Source organism: Setaria italica, chromosome III, assembly GCF_000263155.2.
Source record: "Setaria italica strain Yugu1 chromosome III, Setaria_italica_v2.0, whole genome shotgun sequence".
NCBI lineage: Eukaryota > Viridiplantae > Streptophyta > Magnoliopsida > Poales > Poaceae > Setaria > Setaria italica.
This window is the reverse complement of record NC_028452.1, coordinates 14,845,750-14,862,381: the sequence shown is the minus strand read 5'-3', so window position 1 is coordinate 14,862,381 and position 16,632 is coordinate 14,845,750. Positions and strand designations below refer to the sequence as shown.

The window sequence follows — 16,632 nt, the reverse complement described above, 5'->3', positions numbered from 1 at the left end:
AAATAAAATGAAAAATGAAGCATTTAGCTTGTGGAGTGTGGAGTGCCGGGGCACACTCTGCGCATGCTTAAGGTAAGCACATGATAAACTGCCACCGAGAATTGAAATCGTGGCCCTTCCACCACCTAGATGGCTAGATGTTCTTCGTGACAGAGTTTTATTCCCTTTTTCTTTGCAGCGGTGCTTCCAAAAGGATGGATGGGAGCTCTTGCAATTAGTCTAGTTTGTCTTAAGGTCTTAGATCTTGTTTGGATACCCACTGCTAAAGTTTAGCACATGTCACATCGGATGTTTGATGCTAATTAGGAGTATTAAACACATGCTAATTATAAAATCCATTGCACAGATGGAGTCTAATTCGCGAGACGAATCTATTAAGCCTAATTAGTCCATGATTTGACAATGTGGTGCTACAGTAACCATTTGCTAATGATGAATTTATTAGGTTTAATAGATTCATCTCGCGAATCAGTATAGGGGTTCTGCAATTAGTTTTATAATTAGCTCATGTTTAGTCCTCCTAATTAGCATCCGAACATCCGATGTGATATTGCTAAAGTTTAACACGTGGTATCCAAACATCCCCTTAGTCAACCGAAGAGGGTAGACACAGATGTAATTTTCAAGTAGTAGCTTTTTTTTCCATATTGATACATACTGCACTGAATGTGATCGAGAAGCTGTTTCCCACAAACTTATTCTCGCCTTAGTCAACCGAAGAGGGTAGACACAGATGTGATTTTCAAGTAGTAGGGTTTTTTTCCATATTGATACATACTGCACTGAATGTGATCGAGAAGCTGTTTCCCACAAACTTATTCTCATCTTACTTAATAAAACTAGGGTAGAACATGATAATAATTTATATTGCTCGTGGAAAACGAAAAGATTTTTCAAAATCTTGTGTAGTTACAACTATTTACATCGACACTTAAAACGCGTAGGTGTTAAAGTGGCCAAACTGTTTATTAGGGCCTGTTTGGCTCCCCTCCTAAAGTTTAGTACCTGTCACATCGGATATTTGAATACTAATTCGAAGTATTAAATATAGACTATTTACAAAACCCTACAAAACCCATTGCACAGATGGAGTCTAATTCGCGAGACGAATCTATTAGCCTAATTAGTCCATGATTTGACAATGTGCTGCTACAGTAAACATGTGCTAATCATGAATTAATTAGACTCAATAAATTCATCTCGCGAATTAGTATAGGGGTTCTGCAATTAGTTTTATAATTAGCTCATATTTAGTCCTTCTAATTAGCATCCGAACATCCGATGTGGCACTCCTAAAGTTTAGTACCAAACACCCCCTTACAACAATAAAAGGAGACTAGTTGATGTAGCAGTACGTGGAAACATGCAGCGAAATCCTATTCGTGATTCTCAAAACAGTGGGTGAAGATATTTTGCAACGAGAGGTTCAGCTATAACCAACAGGATTGCTTACAAAAATTATAGATATTTAAAACACTAGTATTTCTCATGTTTTCGATTGAGGAACTAAATGCCATAAAATTAATCACAAACTATCAACGTTTTACCACTTTGGTAGAATAACGTTAGGATATGTGAGTGTCTAAGGGAACTGCCCCAACCGGTATGCTTACATCATTGGCAAAAGTTTCCATCAGGCCTTCATTCGGTTTTCTATAATGGGGGTGAAACTGAAAGAAGAAGCAAAGTACTTAAAGATGAGCAAAAGTGTGAAGTTTGGACCACGAGGCAGTCATAGCCATATAGAGCGGCAATAATTGATAAGCTGTCAGCATTCAGCAGTCACCATTCTAATGTATATAGCAACCATGATAAAGCTAATTCCAAGATTTAGACATAACGCTTAATCTGCAATCCAAAGGGTTCCGCATCCATTAACAATAAGTTCGATATTATACTTCTTTATCAAACATGACGGAGTGCAGACATTCATTAAGAAGAGGACAGTAAGTCTTATACATGTAACAATAATAATGCCTAGACCGAGCGAGTCAAGGCTTAGGAATTGAAAAGAAAATGACCACTTTCAATAGTTGGAACTTGGAACAAGAAAACTCCTTACGTTACCGTAGTTCCACAAGTTTTTCTTGCAACTACCCTTCTCAGTTTTTCGAGACAAGGCTTTGCTCCATTTCCATTACAACGAACGGAAATAGCAGCTACGCTTCTCATATAGAGCCCAACTTTGAAAGCTACCCGTTTCATATCTTCATGGAATGGAGTGAAGGCGAAGCATCCTAGGCCATATTTAGTTCCCTCCAAACTCCCAACTTTGACACTATGCAAAAAGAAGATTACCCATCACATCAAATTTGCGGTACATGCATGGAGTACTAAATGTAGACGAAATTAAAAACTAATTGCACAGTTTTGTTGTACTTTGCGAGACGAATCTTTTGAGCCTAATTAGTCAATATTTGGACAATAATTCACAAATACAAACGAAACGCTACAGTTGCGCATTTATGGCAAAATGCCAATTTTACCACTCCCAAATTGGGAACTAAACAAGGCCCTAGTGCAGGCGCCATTTTCAACTCTCAATACCGTTCAAACTAAAAGCTCGATCGAGATTATATGTTCCCATTCGTTAATTTTTACAATGCTGTAGGTTCAGTGTGATTTCTTTCAAATCATTGCCTAGAGCTACGGCTGATGTCAACAAACAACTCAAAGTGTTCTGTCTGGTGAAATGTTTAGTTGGATGGTCAAACCCAAACCTTTACTTGAAAGAATGGTCGTTATGGCGATTGGTTTAGAATTAACATAATTCCTATAAACATGATAAGAACAAACCAAGAAAAGATATTTACATAATTTTTTGAATAAGACGAATGTTCAAATTTATTGTCCAAAAGTCAACAAATAATGGTACACATTTAGAAAAGGATGAAGTATTAACTAGCCGAATAATTAGCAGTCTGGTGCCATTTCTTTTTTTGGGAAGAAAACTTTCCAATGAGTAAGCCCATACTGCCAATGGAGATCCATCATGCTGATCTGTTCCAAGGATACATCCACTACGCCAGAAAAGTTTTCTGTGGTGGTCAAAACATGTTGCGCTGGCGGTTTGAGCGCTCGCCAGCAAGCTTGAATCAGTAGAAATGGTGATCTGTGCTGACGGGTGCTCAACCGCCAACACAAATATATCTACGGGTGCTTGTATAGTCGCTAGCACTGCTTTTCCACGGTAACCAAAAAAAGCACCGCTAGCGGCCGCAGCCACCGGCAGCAGCGTTGCAGGCGTACGGCAATAAAACAAATTCTACTCGACTGCAGCTGGCCGCGCCGCCCGTCCCTCCACTGCCAAGAACAGCTGACAACTCCGCTGATCACAACGCGTGATGCCATAGCTCCTCGCCGCCGTTCCTCTGCAGCGTTGCAGGCGCCGCCCGTCCCTCCACTGCTAAGAGCAGCTGACAACTCCGCTGAACGCAACGCGTGACGCCATAGCTCCTAGCCGTCGTTCCTCCATGAGAGCCGTACGCACCATTTTTAGCCGCTTCTCTGCACCGGGTGGGCAATCACATTGTCGTAGTCGTCCTATGCCTACTTTGCATCTGAGAACAAATTAGCAGAGCAAAATTGATTTAAAACAAAAAAACAAGCAAATCAATCCTCCGCCAGCAAATCTCAACCACATCACGTGACAGGAGGCAACTGGAAAGTGAAAGCATACATCATACCTGGAGATCTCTCAAAGTCCATGAAATAAGAGATGACCTTCGGGCACACATCGGGTGCTGGCCGCACCGCCTTGGCTGCCAGTGGATGCGGTATTACACCTCCACTAGCCCTACCGAAAGCTAGCCTCACGCCATCCGTGCATGTCGGCCCCCGCTAGACGTCGGCCCTCGTGCCGTTCGCCCTCGAGCCAGCCGCTCGCATCGGGCCTTGCCGATCGCCGGCCTCGCATCGCACACGTGCATCACGTCAACCTCGCGCCGCCCGCCCTCGAGCCGACCGTCCGGCCTGAGCGAGAGAGCACCTGAGGCCACCGCGCCCACTGTTGCCGCTGCGCTGCCTCACCAGCCCCCGCGCCCACTGTCCGCCACCCGACCACCGCTCCCGTCGATGCCCGCAGGCCGACCGCGTCTACCCTGCGCCACTCGCCGCTGTGCCACCCACTAGCCCCTGTAGCTCCTGGAGAGATAAGGGAAAAAGAGATGTGAGGCTAGGAGAGCAGCAGTGAAAGATGAGAAAGAGAGAGGAGAGTAGATAAGTCAGAGGCACGGGCGCTCAAGCCCACCATTTTTTCGCTGCGTGCTCTGCATCCAAAATTCTTTGATCTTTGTGCTGGCAGGTGATGTATATGCGCTAGTCCCCCGCCAATATAATTCTATCTACATTTTTTTTCTTTTTTTCTATTAATTTTTAGGCAAGTGAATTAGTTTAAAAGTTATTGAATCTTCTACAACAGTCCGATCCATGTAAAAATTATATTAGGATATATATGATAATTGTTATTCTAAGTTAGTTGACAAACTTAAAGTGTGACTTGAGTTATATGAAACATTGTTAGTGAAGTATACATTTGTGAAAAATGTATAGTCTAATTTTTGTAAAACATATTGAAACTTATATGTCAAGGTTGTGTACTCACAGAATGATTCCCTACCAAGTTATATAATTTTCGGACCATATTTAGATACTATTAGAATTTTTACCCATCAAAAGATGTAATAGAAGTGATAAATATACTAACAAACTTGTGAAGTTCCTCATGTACTTTCATGGGTTAAGCTAAAATGGAACATGTTTCCTTATTATCATTTTTCTGAAATTTTTTGAATCTTATTTGTGAAAATTTTAGTTCAAATATCAATTAATTTCAATAAACATGGTTATAATTATTTAAATCTTAGAAAATTGAAATTCACTTCTTAAATTTTTGAAACTTCTACACAACTGCATATACATAGTCTAATACATATTAAAAATATGTTGGCATAAGTTTTTGGATAATTAGAAACGTTTAGCCCTTCCCATCAATATAAATAGAAATGCATTTGTGCTGACGGGTGACATAAACATCCGCTAGCACAAATAGCCTCCATTTATTCTGGCGGGTGGTTATGTCACCCGCCAACCCAAATGCATTTGTAGTGATAGGTTTTATCGTGCTAGCGAATAGACTTTTTATGCTGGCGGGTGGCAAGTGGTGCCAGCACAAATCTGTACAGAATGCTGGGGCCGTGCGTAGTGATGACCACGTGTGTAGGGTTCCCGGGAGCTTAACCAGCCAGACATTTCAGGCTTTGAATTTGACTGGTATAGTGCGTGGATAGCCATGGCCCAGCGCAGTCACGTTATCCCGCTATTCAGTTTTGTACCGAAACAAACAGGGCTGTACAGAATGCTGGGGCCATGCGGTTGTTGCTCCGTCCGGCTGCACGATCGGCACCAGCAGAGCTCAGATTCGTGATCGGTTTGGCCATGCTTCGAGTATTGGGTCTGTTCTGCTCTATTCGTCCGATACAGTTGGAGCAAACCACACGTCAGCCTCCAGCTCAGCATCTGCGTCCTGTTCGGCTATACACACATACCTGCCGAGTGTCGTTTGATACCAACCGATCGAGCACACGTCACCTAGTGCTACACGGACAGTGGCATTGACATGTTGTTCTCTAGACTGTAGACTGCCTTGTAGAATCCGTTCCTGAAACAATGGACCAACAATGTATGACAGCACGACATGTACACAATATGGACAGTTGTATTATACACACGAGTAGCATACACATGAGAACAAATTCGATCGGCACCCACTTGGCATTTCTCACAAAGTTGGCTACGTCCAACATGCCAGATCGAGAACGCGTGCGTTCTGTTGCTTCTCCTTGCCGCCCACCATTTCAGCCGTGCAAATCTGTTGCCCGCCGCCACGCCGCGCGCGCCTCTCACGGTCACAGGACGACGTCGCGCCGCTTCTTGGGGTTGGTGGATGGCTGGTCCGGGTCCCCTTTCCTCATCATCGCCGCGAACTCGGTGTAGTTGATCCGCCCGTCCTGCACGCACGGAAGCATTATTCCGAGCCGATCGTACCAGGGCAGCGTGTTCAGCAGCAACGCCATCTAGCCAGCAGGCCTTGTGATAGTGTGCAAGCAAGAACATGCTGATGGGTGATGAGCAGCAGATGAGAGTGTTGTGGGTGGCTTACGTTGTCGGCGTCCACTTCGGCGACGATGTCCTTGATGTCCCGGCCGTCGAGCAGACCCTTCTCCCTCAGGGCCTGCTCGAGCTCCTCCATCGTGATGTACCTGTGAGGCAGAGGATGGCAGCGTGCATGAGCTCCATGTAACTGACTGCATCGCAACGGTAATTGCATCAAGATTCAGGAGCCAAGAATAATATAATGTACCCGCTGTTGTCCTTGTCGAAGTACTGGAACGCGGTGTAGAGGTGCTCGTCCCGGTCCATCCGGTTCATGTGCATCGTCGCCGTGATGAACTCCTCGTAGTCGATCGTCCCGTTCCCGTCCGCGTCGGCCTGCGATCAAAAGCGCTTCATCAATCATGTCTGAAGATTCTGAATTTTACGGTGCAATGGGTTTCAGCAGGTTGCATTGATATGATCTTACAGCCTCCATGAGCTGCTGGACTTCGGCCTCGCTGAGCTTGGTGCCCTTCTTGGCCAGCCCTCTGCGCAGCTCGTCCACGGTTATCGTGCCGCTGTTGTCGGAGTCCATGCTCTTGAACATCTCCTTGAGCCCCCTGATCTCCTCCTCCGACAGGCATCCGGCGATAACCTGTATGAAAAGAATTGAGGAGAACAGAATCGATTTCATGGTGATGAACATTCTCATCCAGATTTCAGACTGGCTGGAACAAAAGACGCACCCTTAGCGCTGCCTTCTTGAACTGGTTCATAGCTCTGAACTGCTTGAGCCGGCCGAGAACAGCGTTGTCCAGCGGCGTGTCAGGCGCCTCGCCATCCTCCTTGATCCACGGATGATCTGAACAGACGCCATTTCAGTACATGGCAAAAATGAAGCTAGGACGTAGCATTTGCAATGCTCATGATCAGCGTAAAGTGAAACACTTACTGAGGACGTCGTGTGCAGAAATCCGCTGCTTGGGGTCAGGGTTGAGCATCTTCCTGACGAGGTCCTTGGCGCCCTGCGAAATGCGCGGCCATGGGTCGCTGGTGAAGTCAACCTGCCCTCTCAGGATGGCGTTGAAGATACCGTGCTCCGATTCTGTATCAGCGTCATGATGAATTGATGATTATTCAGGCAATGCGAGTAATAAGATCATGAACCATTTTTCTTAGACGATCGACGAAGCAAGCTGCCTAAGATAGCTTGCCTGCCCAGAATGGCGGAACACCGCAGAGCAGGATGTAGACGATGACGCCGACGCTCCAGATGTCCGCCTCCGGGCCGTAGCTCCGCTTGAGCACCTCCGGCGCGATGTAGTATGCGCTGCCGACGATGTCCCTGAACACCTCCCCTTCCTTGAAGAAGACGGAGAGGCCGAAGTCGGTGGCCTTGAGCGGCGCGTCCTCGTCCTTGCTGAGGAGGAGGAAGTTCTCGGGCTTGAGGTCCCGGTGGATGACCCCCATGGTGTGGCAGGTGTGCACGATCTCGACGATGGTGCGGAGCAGCGACGCGGCGGCGCGCTCCGTGTAGTGGCCCTTGGCGATGATCCGGTCGAAGAGCTCCCCGCCGGCGCAGAGCTCCATGACGAGGTGCACCGAGTTCTTGTCCTCGTAGGCGCCCTTGAGCTCCACGACGCCCGGCTGGCCGGAGAGGTGGTACATGATCTGGACCTCGCGGCGGACGTCCTCGATGTCTTCCTTGGTCGAGAGCTTGCGCTTGCTGATGGTCTTGCACGCGAACTTCTGCCCCGTGGCCTTGTGCGTGCACAGCGACGTGACGCCGAACTGCCCGCGGCCGAGCTCCTTGCCGACGGTGTAGGTGCTCTTGACGTCCTCCATGGGCCGGCCCAGCACGGGGCCGACGGGGGCCGGGGGCCTGGCCGGCGTGGGCGCCGAGGTCGCCGAGACCGCGCCGGCGGACGGCGGGGTAACGGTGGCGCTGCCCACGGGGCGGCTGGAGCCGGCGTAGGAGGGGTCCGGCGGCGGCGCGGGCGCCGCGGACGACGACCCCGGGCAGCAGCAGTTGCCCATGTCGGCCGGCGCCGGCGGCGAGGGGGGGACGGCGGGCGGGCGGGCGACACGGGGGCCTCTCGCTCGCTCGCTCGCGCGCCGGGGAAGCGGACGCGCAGCGAACCGGGGAGATTTTCCGGGTGCGCGATGGGGGGCGGAACCTTTTCCGGGGGCGCGCGAGGGGTGGCCATGAAAGGGAAGGCTGGGAGGGAATGGCGGGAAGGTAACGGCTGCTTGGTCTGGCTTCGGTTGCCTTCTCTTTGCTCTACACAGAAAAACAACAGAAGCTTCCGTGGCGGTGGGCCCACGAGATTCTTGCGGGCCCCTGCTGACGTCACAGCTTCGGTAGCTTACATCAGCGACTTGTTTTTTTTGGGGGGTAAATACCGGAAGTCCGGAAGGACGCACGGCGTTGTCAAAACCGCGCCCAGGGCGGATTCAGGGTGCAAGTGGGGCGATCGCGCCGGGCCTCCAATTCCGAGAGGCCACTCTAAGCAGCAATTAGTCTATACTTTTCGAGTGACTACTCTAAGTAGCAATTAGCCTAGTTATAATCTAATTTTTTCCACGTCAAGCCCAGTAGCTTACAGTAGATTGCTTGGCCAGTTTGGGTTTCAATTCTATTATCCTCGCATTGCAGCATGCATTAATGCTTATGGTAATTACATTATGAAGTATAAATACATTTTTATTATTTGCATTTTGGAAATACGGGGCTACCATTTTGTATTTCGCACCCGGGCCTCGTAAACTTACGGTATGGGCCTGGACGGATTCTGTATAGAAGGATTGTTGTCCCAGGACCAGCAATGATTTTCAGCTCGACAATATAGACATAAGTAGAGTAGTGATCAGTTATGCCTTTTTCCTCCAGAGATTTGAGGGTTTCATGAAGTAGTAGCAGTATAATGGGATGATTTTTCGACCTTCTACTCTCAGGCAGTATCTTTTTTAAGCATGTACAATGAGACTGCTTAGAGCAGTGGATTGAAGTGTTATGAGAGGGATTGGAGAGGAAATTAGTTATTTTAGACTTAATCCTCTCCATTCCACTTCAATACTCTTCTATCCAAATAAGCGAGGTGCTTAGAGAAAGAGAGAGAAACGTTTTTTTACCGTATCATTAGCATCCGGTGTTTAAAGGTTGATAGAATGCTTAAATTTGCATCGGCGCTTCATGTGTGCTAACAATGCGGTTGATCCTATTTAAGTACCAGCTTGCATTTTAGGGATTTGTTTTTTATACCGATGCTTAATGATGTGATTTTTAAGCACTTACATCTAAGCAACTTGCATCATCATGACCACTTCGCCGCCGTCCTGCGTTCTCCCTCGTTGGCGTTGCTGGGTGCCAGAACGCCATGGCGGGTGGAGGCCGCGCGCATGGTGCTCGACGGGACGGCCCCCACGGGACGGCCCCCACGCCAATGCCAACAGCGCACAGTCACGTGGCGTTCGCGTGACGCGACGAAGTGATGCGACCGTGAGGATGGTCCGGGGAGCAGCAGGGGAGCCGGCGTGGCGGGGGCGAGACCACAACCATGCACGAGCCGTGGCAGAGCTGCTTGGCGCGCCGTGCGAGTGCGCGGGCATCCTCGACACTCCGTTGCATCTCTCCGTCCACTGGTGCGTACGCTGCTCCGATCCATCCGATCCTTTGCCATTGCCCGGTCCTCGATAGCTTGAGTTTGGCGTGCGAGCTAGACGCGGACATTGCAGGTGCGAGCACTCTCCCAATCAGGCTGCAGCTTTTGCAAACTTTTTGGTGGATAGATTTCTCAAGATTCTCGGTTTGCATCAGGTCCAGCAAACTCATGCGCCGGGGCGGGGGGGCGGCGTAGGCCGCGCTGCCTAATCCACGCAGTCCCGTTTTGCCCCATTACTGAATACTGACTGACTGGAGCAAAAGGTGCAGAGGCACATGCCACTATGCCGCTACGCTATGGTATGGACGTAACTGTTCACTGAAAACTGCAACGCGCCCGTTGTGGACGGAAAAAGAAGTTTTGCCGCTGTCTACACATTTTCGTGATAGACTGCAATTCATGGTGGACTGGTGGTTACTGAATGCGTGCTGGACCTAGGACACGTATGGCAGGCCTAGAGATATTACTAGGGAATATATGTTCTATACACGATGTGCTACATATATACCATATGTACAGGGACTTCAGAAGTCACAACACTACTCAGCTGCACATATGCCATCCAACTCGCCCGGGTTTCTGGCATTGAGTCTGCAAGATCGGTTTGGAAGACATTGGCAACCCAACCACAGGTATGCTGCTAAATTCTCAATTTGCCGATGCAACCTGGTTTTGAACTATTCTGCTGAACAAGTAGTTTCAATTTTTCGGCTGCGCCAATTCGTTGTTTTTAAGGAATTTTTTGGATGCTTAAGTTGATCCACTGGATAAATTCACAGTCTCGTTTTGCTCCCTGTTCTTTTGCTTATGATCATATCTTCCCATGCTCCAGCATTTTGGAATACTATTTAGCTGTTCTTTTGCTGAAGCTGGAATGTTGTCTTCAGAGCTCTTGTTCAATCCAGCCAACTAATCCCTTTCAGTTCGCTAGTTAGAGTAAGGTGTCCCTGTCATATTCTGTTCGTACCTGGTGAGTTGGTGACTGTTCCCAGTTTTCAAGAATGAGATACAATGGCTGTCTTAAGCTTTTATATGGTTCAAATTTATAGATTTTTCAATCTATTCTTTGTACTGTTGGAAGTGCTGCAGCCTGCAGCACCTGAAGTTGGACTTCAGTACATATAAGAGGAGAACAACCAAATCTGTCGGCTTGAGTTCTAAACAACAGGAAACACTGAGAGCTGGGAAGAGTCTGAGATGGCTTATGCAAGCCCTGGGACTGATACATCGACAGATCTAGATACTGACGAGAAGAATCAAATGGTACATACTGTTCTGAAAATATTTTTTTGTACAATTTCGTAGATGGTCAGTGCTTTACTAATGTGGATGTTAAACTTTTTCTTTAGGAGACAATACCATAAATTTTACATGAGTAAAACTTGAAAGTTTCTTTTGATGATTATGTCTTTTGAAATTTTAATGTATTATTCCTAAATAGAAAACACATGATTGTTTTTTTCTATTCTGATGCAATTTTCAAGTCAAACAGTAGGAATTAATTTGCATTCAAGTAAAGTTACTTGATTCTTGGTATATACTGAACTTGTTTACTTATCAGTTGGAACTAGGACAGCTTGCTTCCCTTACAGCTTCCGGTTCTGGTGACAAATCAAACGACAAGCTAGGTCAAAAGGTATTTATCTCCTGTTCGCTTCATCTTATAAGCCGGCTGAAGGGACCATCTGCTGATTCTGTTGTTACATAACATACTTCTCTTTTTACTGAGTTAATGGTAGGCACTCCGCCGTCTGGCCCAAAACCGTGAAGCTGCTAGGAAAAGCCGTCTAAGAAAGAAGGTAGTTTCATGTACCTGATGGTGGATCTCATTAGTATTTTCCTTGTGCATAAGGAATGCTCTTAAACTAAATTATTTATCCATTTCTTCATCCTCAGGCATATGTTGAGCAACTTGAGAATAGCAGGCTGAAACTTGCTCAACTGGAGCAGGAACTCCAGCGTGCTCGCAAACAGGTATGTTTGTCATCTTTTGATTTTTTGGATTCGACAAAAATCTGCAGTACCTGATGGCCAAACTGAACTTTTAGTAATTTCCTGCTTGTTCAGGGCATTTTTATTCCTACTCCGGGAGACCAGCCTCATTCAACTAGTGAAAATGGTAATTTGCTATTTTTTTTGTGTTAAATGTTTATGCCACACTATACAGTATCCGAATTAAGTTGTTTATCGTATTTCTTGGAGCTCTGGCATTTGACATGGGCTATGCACGGTGGCAAGAGGATCACAAGAAGCAGATAGATGAATTGAGGACTGCACTCAATGCACATGCCAGTGATGACGATCTTCGGCGTATTACTGATAGCATCATGGCTCACTACTGCGAAGCTTTCAGGCTTAAGGGTGCAGCAGCCAAGGCAGACGCTTTTCACGTGCTGTCAGCAATGTGGAAAACCCCTGTTGAGAGGTGTTTTCTATGGCTAGGTGGATTTCGACCGTCAGAGCTTCTTAAGGTTTATGATCTCTCTCACTTGTTCTTCACTGTATTGATGTACTTCTGTCAAAGCTGAAAGACACTCAGGGTTGTTTCTTACACTGATGGTTTTTTTTTTTTTTTGGTTTTGTATTTTTACCACAGTTGCTTGCTAGTCATCTGGAACCCCTTACTGAGCAGCAGCTTGCCAGTATATGCAACCTGCAACAGTCCTCGCAACAGGCTGAGGAAGATCTTTCTCAGGGGGTGAAAGCACTGCAACAGTCGGTCGCGAAAACCCTTGCATCAGGACCCCTGTGTCCTGCAGGTTCTTCTGGTAGTGCTGCAGATTGCTCGGGGCAGATGGCAGTGGCAATTGGGGAGCTTGGCACTCTAGTAAACTTCCTTGAGGAGGTACACCTCCTTCAAACCATGGAACTTGTCATCAGTTCATCGCATCTTGTTTCTCGTTGATCAATGTGCTGTGATTGGTAAATTTACAGAAGCTTCTCATTTTTGGGGGGGATCAAGATTGACGATCTCGTACCTTGCAGGCTGACAATCTGCGACTCCAGACTCTTCAGCAAATGCAGCGCATATTGACCACCCGCCAATCTGCGCGGGCGCTGCTTGCAATCAGCGACTACTCCTCCCGGCTACGCGCTCTGAGCTCTCTCTGGATTGCCCGTCCACGGGAATGAATTCAGTTGGCTCATCAGTTGGTCATGAGTGGGCACATCAATTTGTCATCAGTGACACATCAATGGGTATTCGATATCATTCAATAAATCTTGCTTGTGAACAGGAGTTTAGTCATTCCTTTCCCCGTGTGCCAACTATGTAAATATAAACATCCCCTTGTGCCAACTATGTAAAATGGGAACGTATAACAATAGCTGTTGCTTGTGAACAGGATTTAGAATTTTGCGTGTAATTTCGTTCATCACTTTAGTTTGCTGGTTTCATGTACATCCAGGCGACCAGGCATCCAGCAAATATAGAAGAGGAGAAAAAGGATGAAGCAGTTGTATCTGAACATCACTATAGCAACCGGTAATAGTCAACCACGGTTTTATTATCACTGCAAAAACACGATACGCTAAATTCAGAAAGGAGAGGAGCTACATAAGACGGTACCCTGCTGCTACTGCTGCACAATACAAAACTCAGGGGCGTGAAACTCAAAGTACATCACGATGAAGTAGCGAATCCGCTGGAACCTAGCGCGTGGCTGAACCCTATATCCGTTTCAGGACCTTCTCAGCAGCCTCGATGGTTTTCTCGATATCCTGGGAGGTGTGCGCCAGGCTGGTGAAACCCGCCTCGAACTGGGAGGGCGCCAGGTACACGCCCTCTTCCAGCATGCCCCGGTAGAACCTCCCGAACTTCTCGGTGTCACTCTTCTTGGCGTCCGCAAAGTTATGAACTGGTCCGCCAGTGAAGAATACACCAAACATTCCTCTGATGTGTCCTCCACACATTTCGTGCCCTGTTTTGGCACCGGCATCCAGTATCCCACGGACGAGGTCACCAGTGATCTTATCCAAGTATTCGTAAGTGCCGGGCTCCATCAGACGCTTGAGCGTGTGAATTCCAGCAGTCATGGCAAGTGGGTTTCCACTGAGAGTTCCTGCCTGGTACATTGGCCCTGCTGGGGCGACCATCTCCATGATTTCCCTCCTCCCACCATAAGCACCAACAGGGAGACCACCACCGATAACCTTACCCATGGTTGTCACGTCAGGGTTGATCCCAAAGTACTCTTGAGCCCCACCATAAGCCAAACGGAAACCGGTCATCACTTCATCAAAGACCAGGAGTGCACCATTCTGTTTGGTCAAGTCACGGAGGGCATTGAGAAAACCAGGCTGCGGCGGAATGAAGCCAGCATTGCCAACAACTGGCTCAAGGAAAACGGCAGCAATCTCCCCTTTGTTGTCCTCGAACAATTTCTTCACTGCCTCAGCATCATTGTATGCTGCTGTTAAAGTCTCACAGGTGGCTCCCTTGGGGACTCCAGGGGAGTCTGGGAGACCAAGGGTAGCAACACCACTGCCAGCTTTGACAAGGAAGGAATCAGCATGGCCATGGTAGCAGCCTTCAAACTTGATAATCTTCTCCCGCCCAGTGAATGCACGCACAAGGCGGAGTGCTCCCATGCAGGCTTCTGTCCCTGAATTGACAAAGCGGACCATTTCGACACTTGGTACGGCAGCGATGACCATCTCAGCCAATACATTCTCCAGCAGACATGGAGCACCAAAGCTAGTTCCTTTCTTTAGAGTTTCAATCAATGCAGCATTCACCTGAATCAAACAACATAAGTATGATGATTTTGGACTTAGCTTAGTCAATTCCTAAGCCAGCTTATATGAAATGTTACAGAATCAAGCATAGTTTTTTTCCTCCAATATTCAATAGTGGTTCAAAAATCATGCTATAAGTTAGCATATATTTGAATGTGAAGTAAAGTCACAATGTTTCACCAGTTTGATCTACAAAATCTGACTAAGAGAATTTTCATGACACATGTACAGCTTCAGAAAGTGTAGTATATTCAGAAGTGGGATGGAGATTAGTCAAATTAATACAATTAAATATTATAGCAAATAGAAGCAAGCTTTTCTGTCCAAAAAACATACACTCTTGCATAGGAAACACAGAAGCAAACCCACAGATTAACTAACAAGAAACATGTTCATACATTTCACATAACACAGTTACACAGATTATCAATGCCATACCTTATCATCTGCATGACCAATGATTGCAGGACCCCAGGAACCAACATAATCAATATATTCATTCCCATCCACATCCCACATACGAGAACCCTTTACAGAGTCAAAAACAATAGGCTGCCCACCAACAGATTTGAAGGCACGGACTGGCGAATTAACACCTCCGGGCATCAACTCCTGAGAAACAGTGAAATATCAATTAATAAAATAGTAAAACATCATGAATGAAGAAAAAAATGTTAACAGCCAGAACTGACTGAGATATCAGATGGTGAAAAATACTAGTTAATACTGGCCCTGGTTATGAAAGACTCCACCATTTCATGAATTTTACATCCAATCTGGGTTGTACTCACATCTATCAGTGTAGCTTACCAGCTATAGATCCAAGATCTGGAGCATGACTCACAAAGAAATGGCTACTAGCTTTGACACATTAAAGTATCCCTTAAAGTAATGGGTGCTGCACCTAAGCAATGCATCGCAGCACAATTTCTTACAGAGATCATTCCACCTTCATGGATGTCACACGTATCAATTTGGTTCAGGAACGTAGTTGACCTTACTAGCTCACAATGCCGGTCCCATGCCCCCATCCAGACCTTTCCCAGCCCCCGGTTTCCATGTTCCAACCCATCTTTGACAATCCACCTCTAATTGCGTTACCGGCAACCCATGGGCGGAAATGAAGAAAAAGAAAACCAACCCAATCGACCGCAATTTCCACAGGCGAATCATTCCCCAAAGCTGGCCGCAAGCGCACGTCTCTTTCTTCGCAATTCACACCTCAATAGGCCACAAGGCTCTCCCAAACGAAAGGGAACCCTGGAGGAAGGCATTGAGGATGCGCCAAAGCGAAGGAATCGGAGAGGACCGGTACCTTGGCGGCGTTGAAGATCTCCTCGGACTTCTGCACCGTGTACGCCTTCTCGCCCTTCTCGACGGATATCGCGGCCCGCACCACCGACGGCCGAGCGCGGTGCCCGGCCAGGGCCCTCCTTGGGGCGGACGGCCGGGCCGAGATCCCGGACGCCACGGCGGCGGCTGCTGCTCCGGCCATGTGGCTCGCGCTGGGCTTTCTCCTCTCGCGCGAGGTCGGTCGGGAGGGGGGAGCAGATGAGGAGGGGGATAAGAAATTCTGGAGGGGTTTGGTGCGATTGGGTCTTAAAAGCTCACGCGGGCCCACCAAACCATGACCTCGTCTCTTCTGTTTTTTTTTCCCTTTCAAGACGAAACCAGGAAAGAGAGCAGCAGCGTGTAGCCTGCCTGGGCCGAAAAAATTTTAGGGGCCTGCCTCGGCTGGAGAGCGGGCTTGAAGCCCGCTAGGTTAAGTTATTGTACAGCCCGTGTACAACACGCTAAGTCATATACACGCCCATGTACAGCGCCAAGTTATTCAAGTTTAAATTAAATTTAAATTATACTGTGTACTAGGATTCCGTGTACATTGTAAAATAACTGCGTGTCTTCTAAGGTAAAAAAATTATTTTTGTTGAAATTTGTACTGCTCCGTTAAGCCTCATAGCTCTCGTTTTCTTGTCAAGCAAAAAGAAAAAGGGAAAAATCCGGAACCCATCATATTTCATTAACCGGTGGGCACAGCCAAACCAGGGGCGCTAGTCAAGTGCGGCTGGACCAAATACTGGACAAAATTTGAGCAGATCGTTGCAAGATCCTGGAGAATACCTGGACAAGCTTAATATCT

General features: G+C 47.1%; 3 protein-coding genes across 3 annotated transcripts; 1 reads left to right on the top strand and 2 right to left on the bottom strand.

Annotated features, from left to right (window-relative positions):
- Positions 1–5,796: 5,796 nt before the first annotated feature.
- Positions 5,797–8,130, bottom strand: LOC101775503 (calcium-dependent protein kinase 14). The gene is made up of 7 exons (XM_012844840.3): positions 7,308–8,130; positions 7,046–7,198; positions 6,840–6,955; positions 6,581–6,748; positions 6,362–6,489; positions 6,161–6,260; positions 5,797–6,008 (listed from the first exon to the last, which is right to left on the bottom strand). Exons 1-7 carry the CDS (start codon positions 8,128–8,130, stop codon positions 5,907–5,909), a joined length of 1,590 nt encoding a protein of 529 aa, XP_012700294.1. The 3' UTR covers positions 5,797–5,906.
- A 2,179-nt stretch (positions 8,131–10,309) lies between these two features.
- Positions 10,310–13,108, top strand: LOC101774433 (transcription factor TGAL1). The gene is made up of 9 exons (XM_004961599.3): positions 10,310–10,387; positions 10,837–11,018; positions 11,317–11,391; positions 11,495–11,554; positions 11,652–11,729; positions 11,823–11,874; positions 11,958–12,226; positions 12,352–12,600; positions 12,741–13,108. Exons 2-9 carry the CDS (start codon positions 10,953–10,955, stop codon positions 12,885–12,887), a joined length of 996 nt encoding a protein of 331 aa, XP_004961656.1. The 5' UTR covers positions 10,310–10,387; positions 10,837–10,952; the 3' UTR covers positions 12,888–13,108.
- Positions 13,109–13,201: 93 nt separating this feature from the next.
- Positions 13,202–16,062, bottom strand: LOC101775096 (glutamate-1-semialdehyde 2,1-aminomutase, chloroplastic). The gene is made up of 3 exons (XM_004961601.4): positions 15,808–16,062; positions 14,931–15,104; positions 13,202–14,492 (listed from the first exon to the last, which is right to left on the bottom strand). Exons 1-3 carry the CDS (start codon positions 15,985–15,987, stop codon positions 13,425–13,427), a joined length of 1,422 nt encoding a protein of 473 aa, XP_004961658.1. The 5' UTR covers positions 15,988–16,062; the 3' UTR covers positions 13,202–13,424.
- Positions 16,063–16,632: the final 570 nt, after the last annotated feature.

Excerpts from the sequence above, each read along its gene's own strand:
- LOC101775503 (XM_012844840.3), bottom strand. The coding sequence starts at position 8,130 with ATGGGCAACTGCTGCTGCCCGGGGTCGTCGTCCGCGGCGCCCGCGCCG. Across the intron at positions 7,199-7,307 it reads TGTTCCGCCATTCTGGGCAG|AATCGGAGCACGGTATCTTC; the intron begins GCAAGCTATCTT and ends ACGCTGATACAG. Across the intron at positions 6,490-6,580 it reads TCCAGCAGCTCATGGAGGCT|GCCGACGCGGACGGGAACGG; the intron begins GTAAGATCATAT and ends TTTTGATCGCAG.
- LOC101774433 (XM_004961599.3), top strand. The coding sequence starts at position 10,953 with ATGGCTTATGCAAGCCCTGGGACTGATACATCGACAGATCTAGATACT. Across the intron at positions 11,555-11,651 it reads AAAGCCGTCTAAGAAAGAAG|GCATATGTTGAGCAACTTGA; the intron begins GTAGTTTCATGT and ends CTTCATCCTCAG. Across the intron at positions 12,601-12,740 it reads TAGTAAACTTCCTTGAGGAG|GCTGACAATCTGCGACTCCA; the intron begins GTACACCTCCTT and ends CGTACCTTGCAG.
- LOC101775096 (XM_004961601.4), bottom strand. The coding sequence starts at position 15,987 with ATGGCCGGAGCAGCAGCCGCCGCCGTGGCGTCCGGGATCTCGGCCCGG. Across the intron at positions 15,105-15,807 it reads AGATCTTCAACGCCGCCAAG|GAGTTGATGCCCGGAGGTGT; the intron begins GTACCGGTCCTC and ends ACTGTTTCTCAG. Across the intron at positions 14,493-14,930 it reads TTGGTCATGCAGATGATAAG|GTGAATGCTGCATTGATTGA; the intron begins GTATGGCATTGA and ends TGTTTGATTCAG.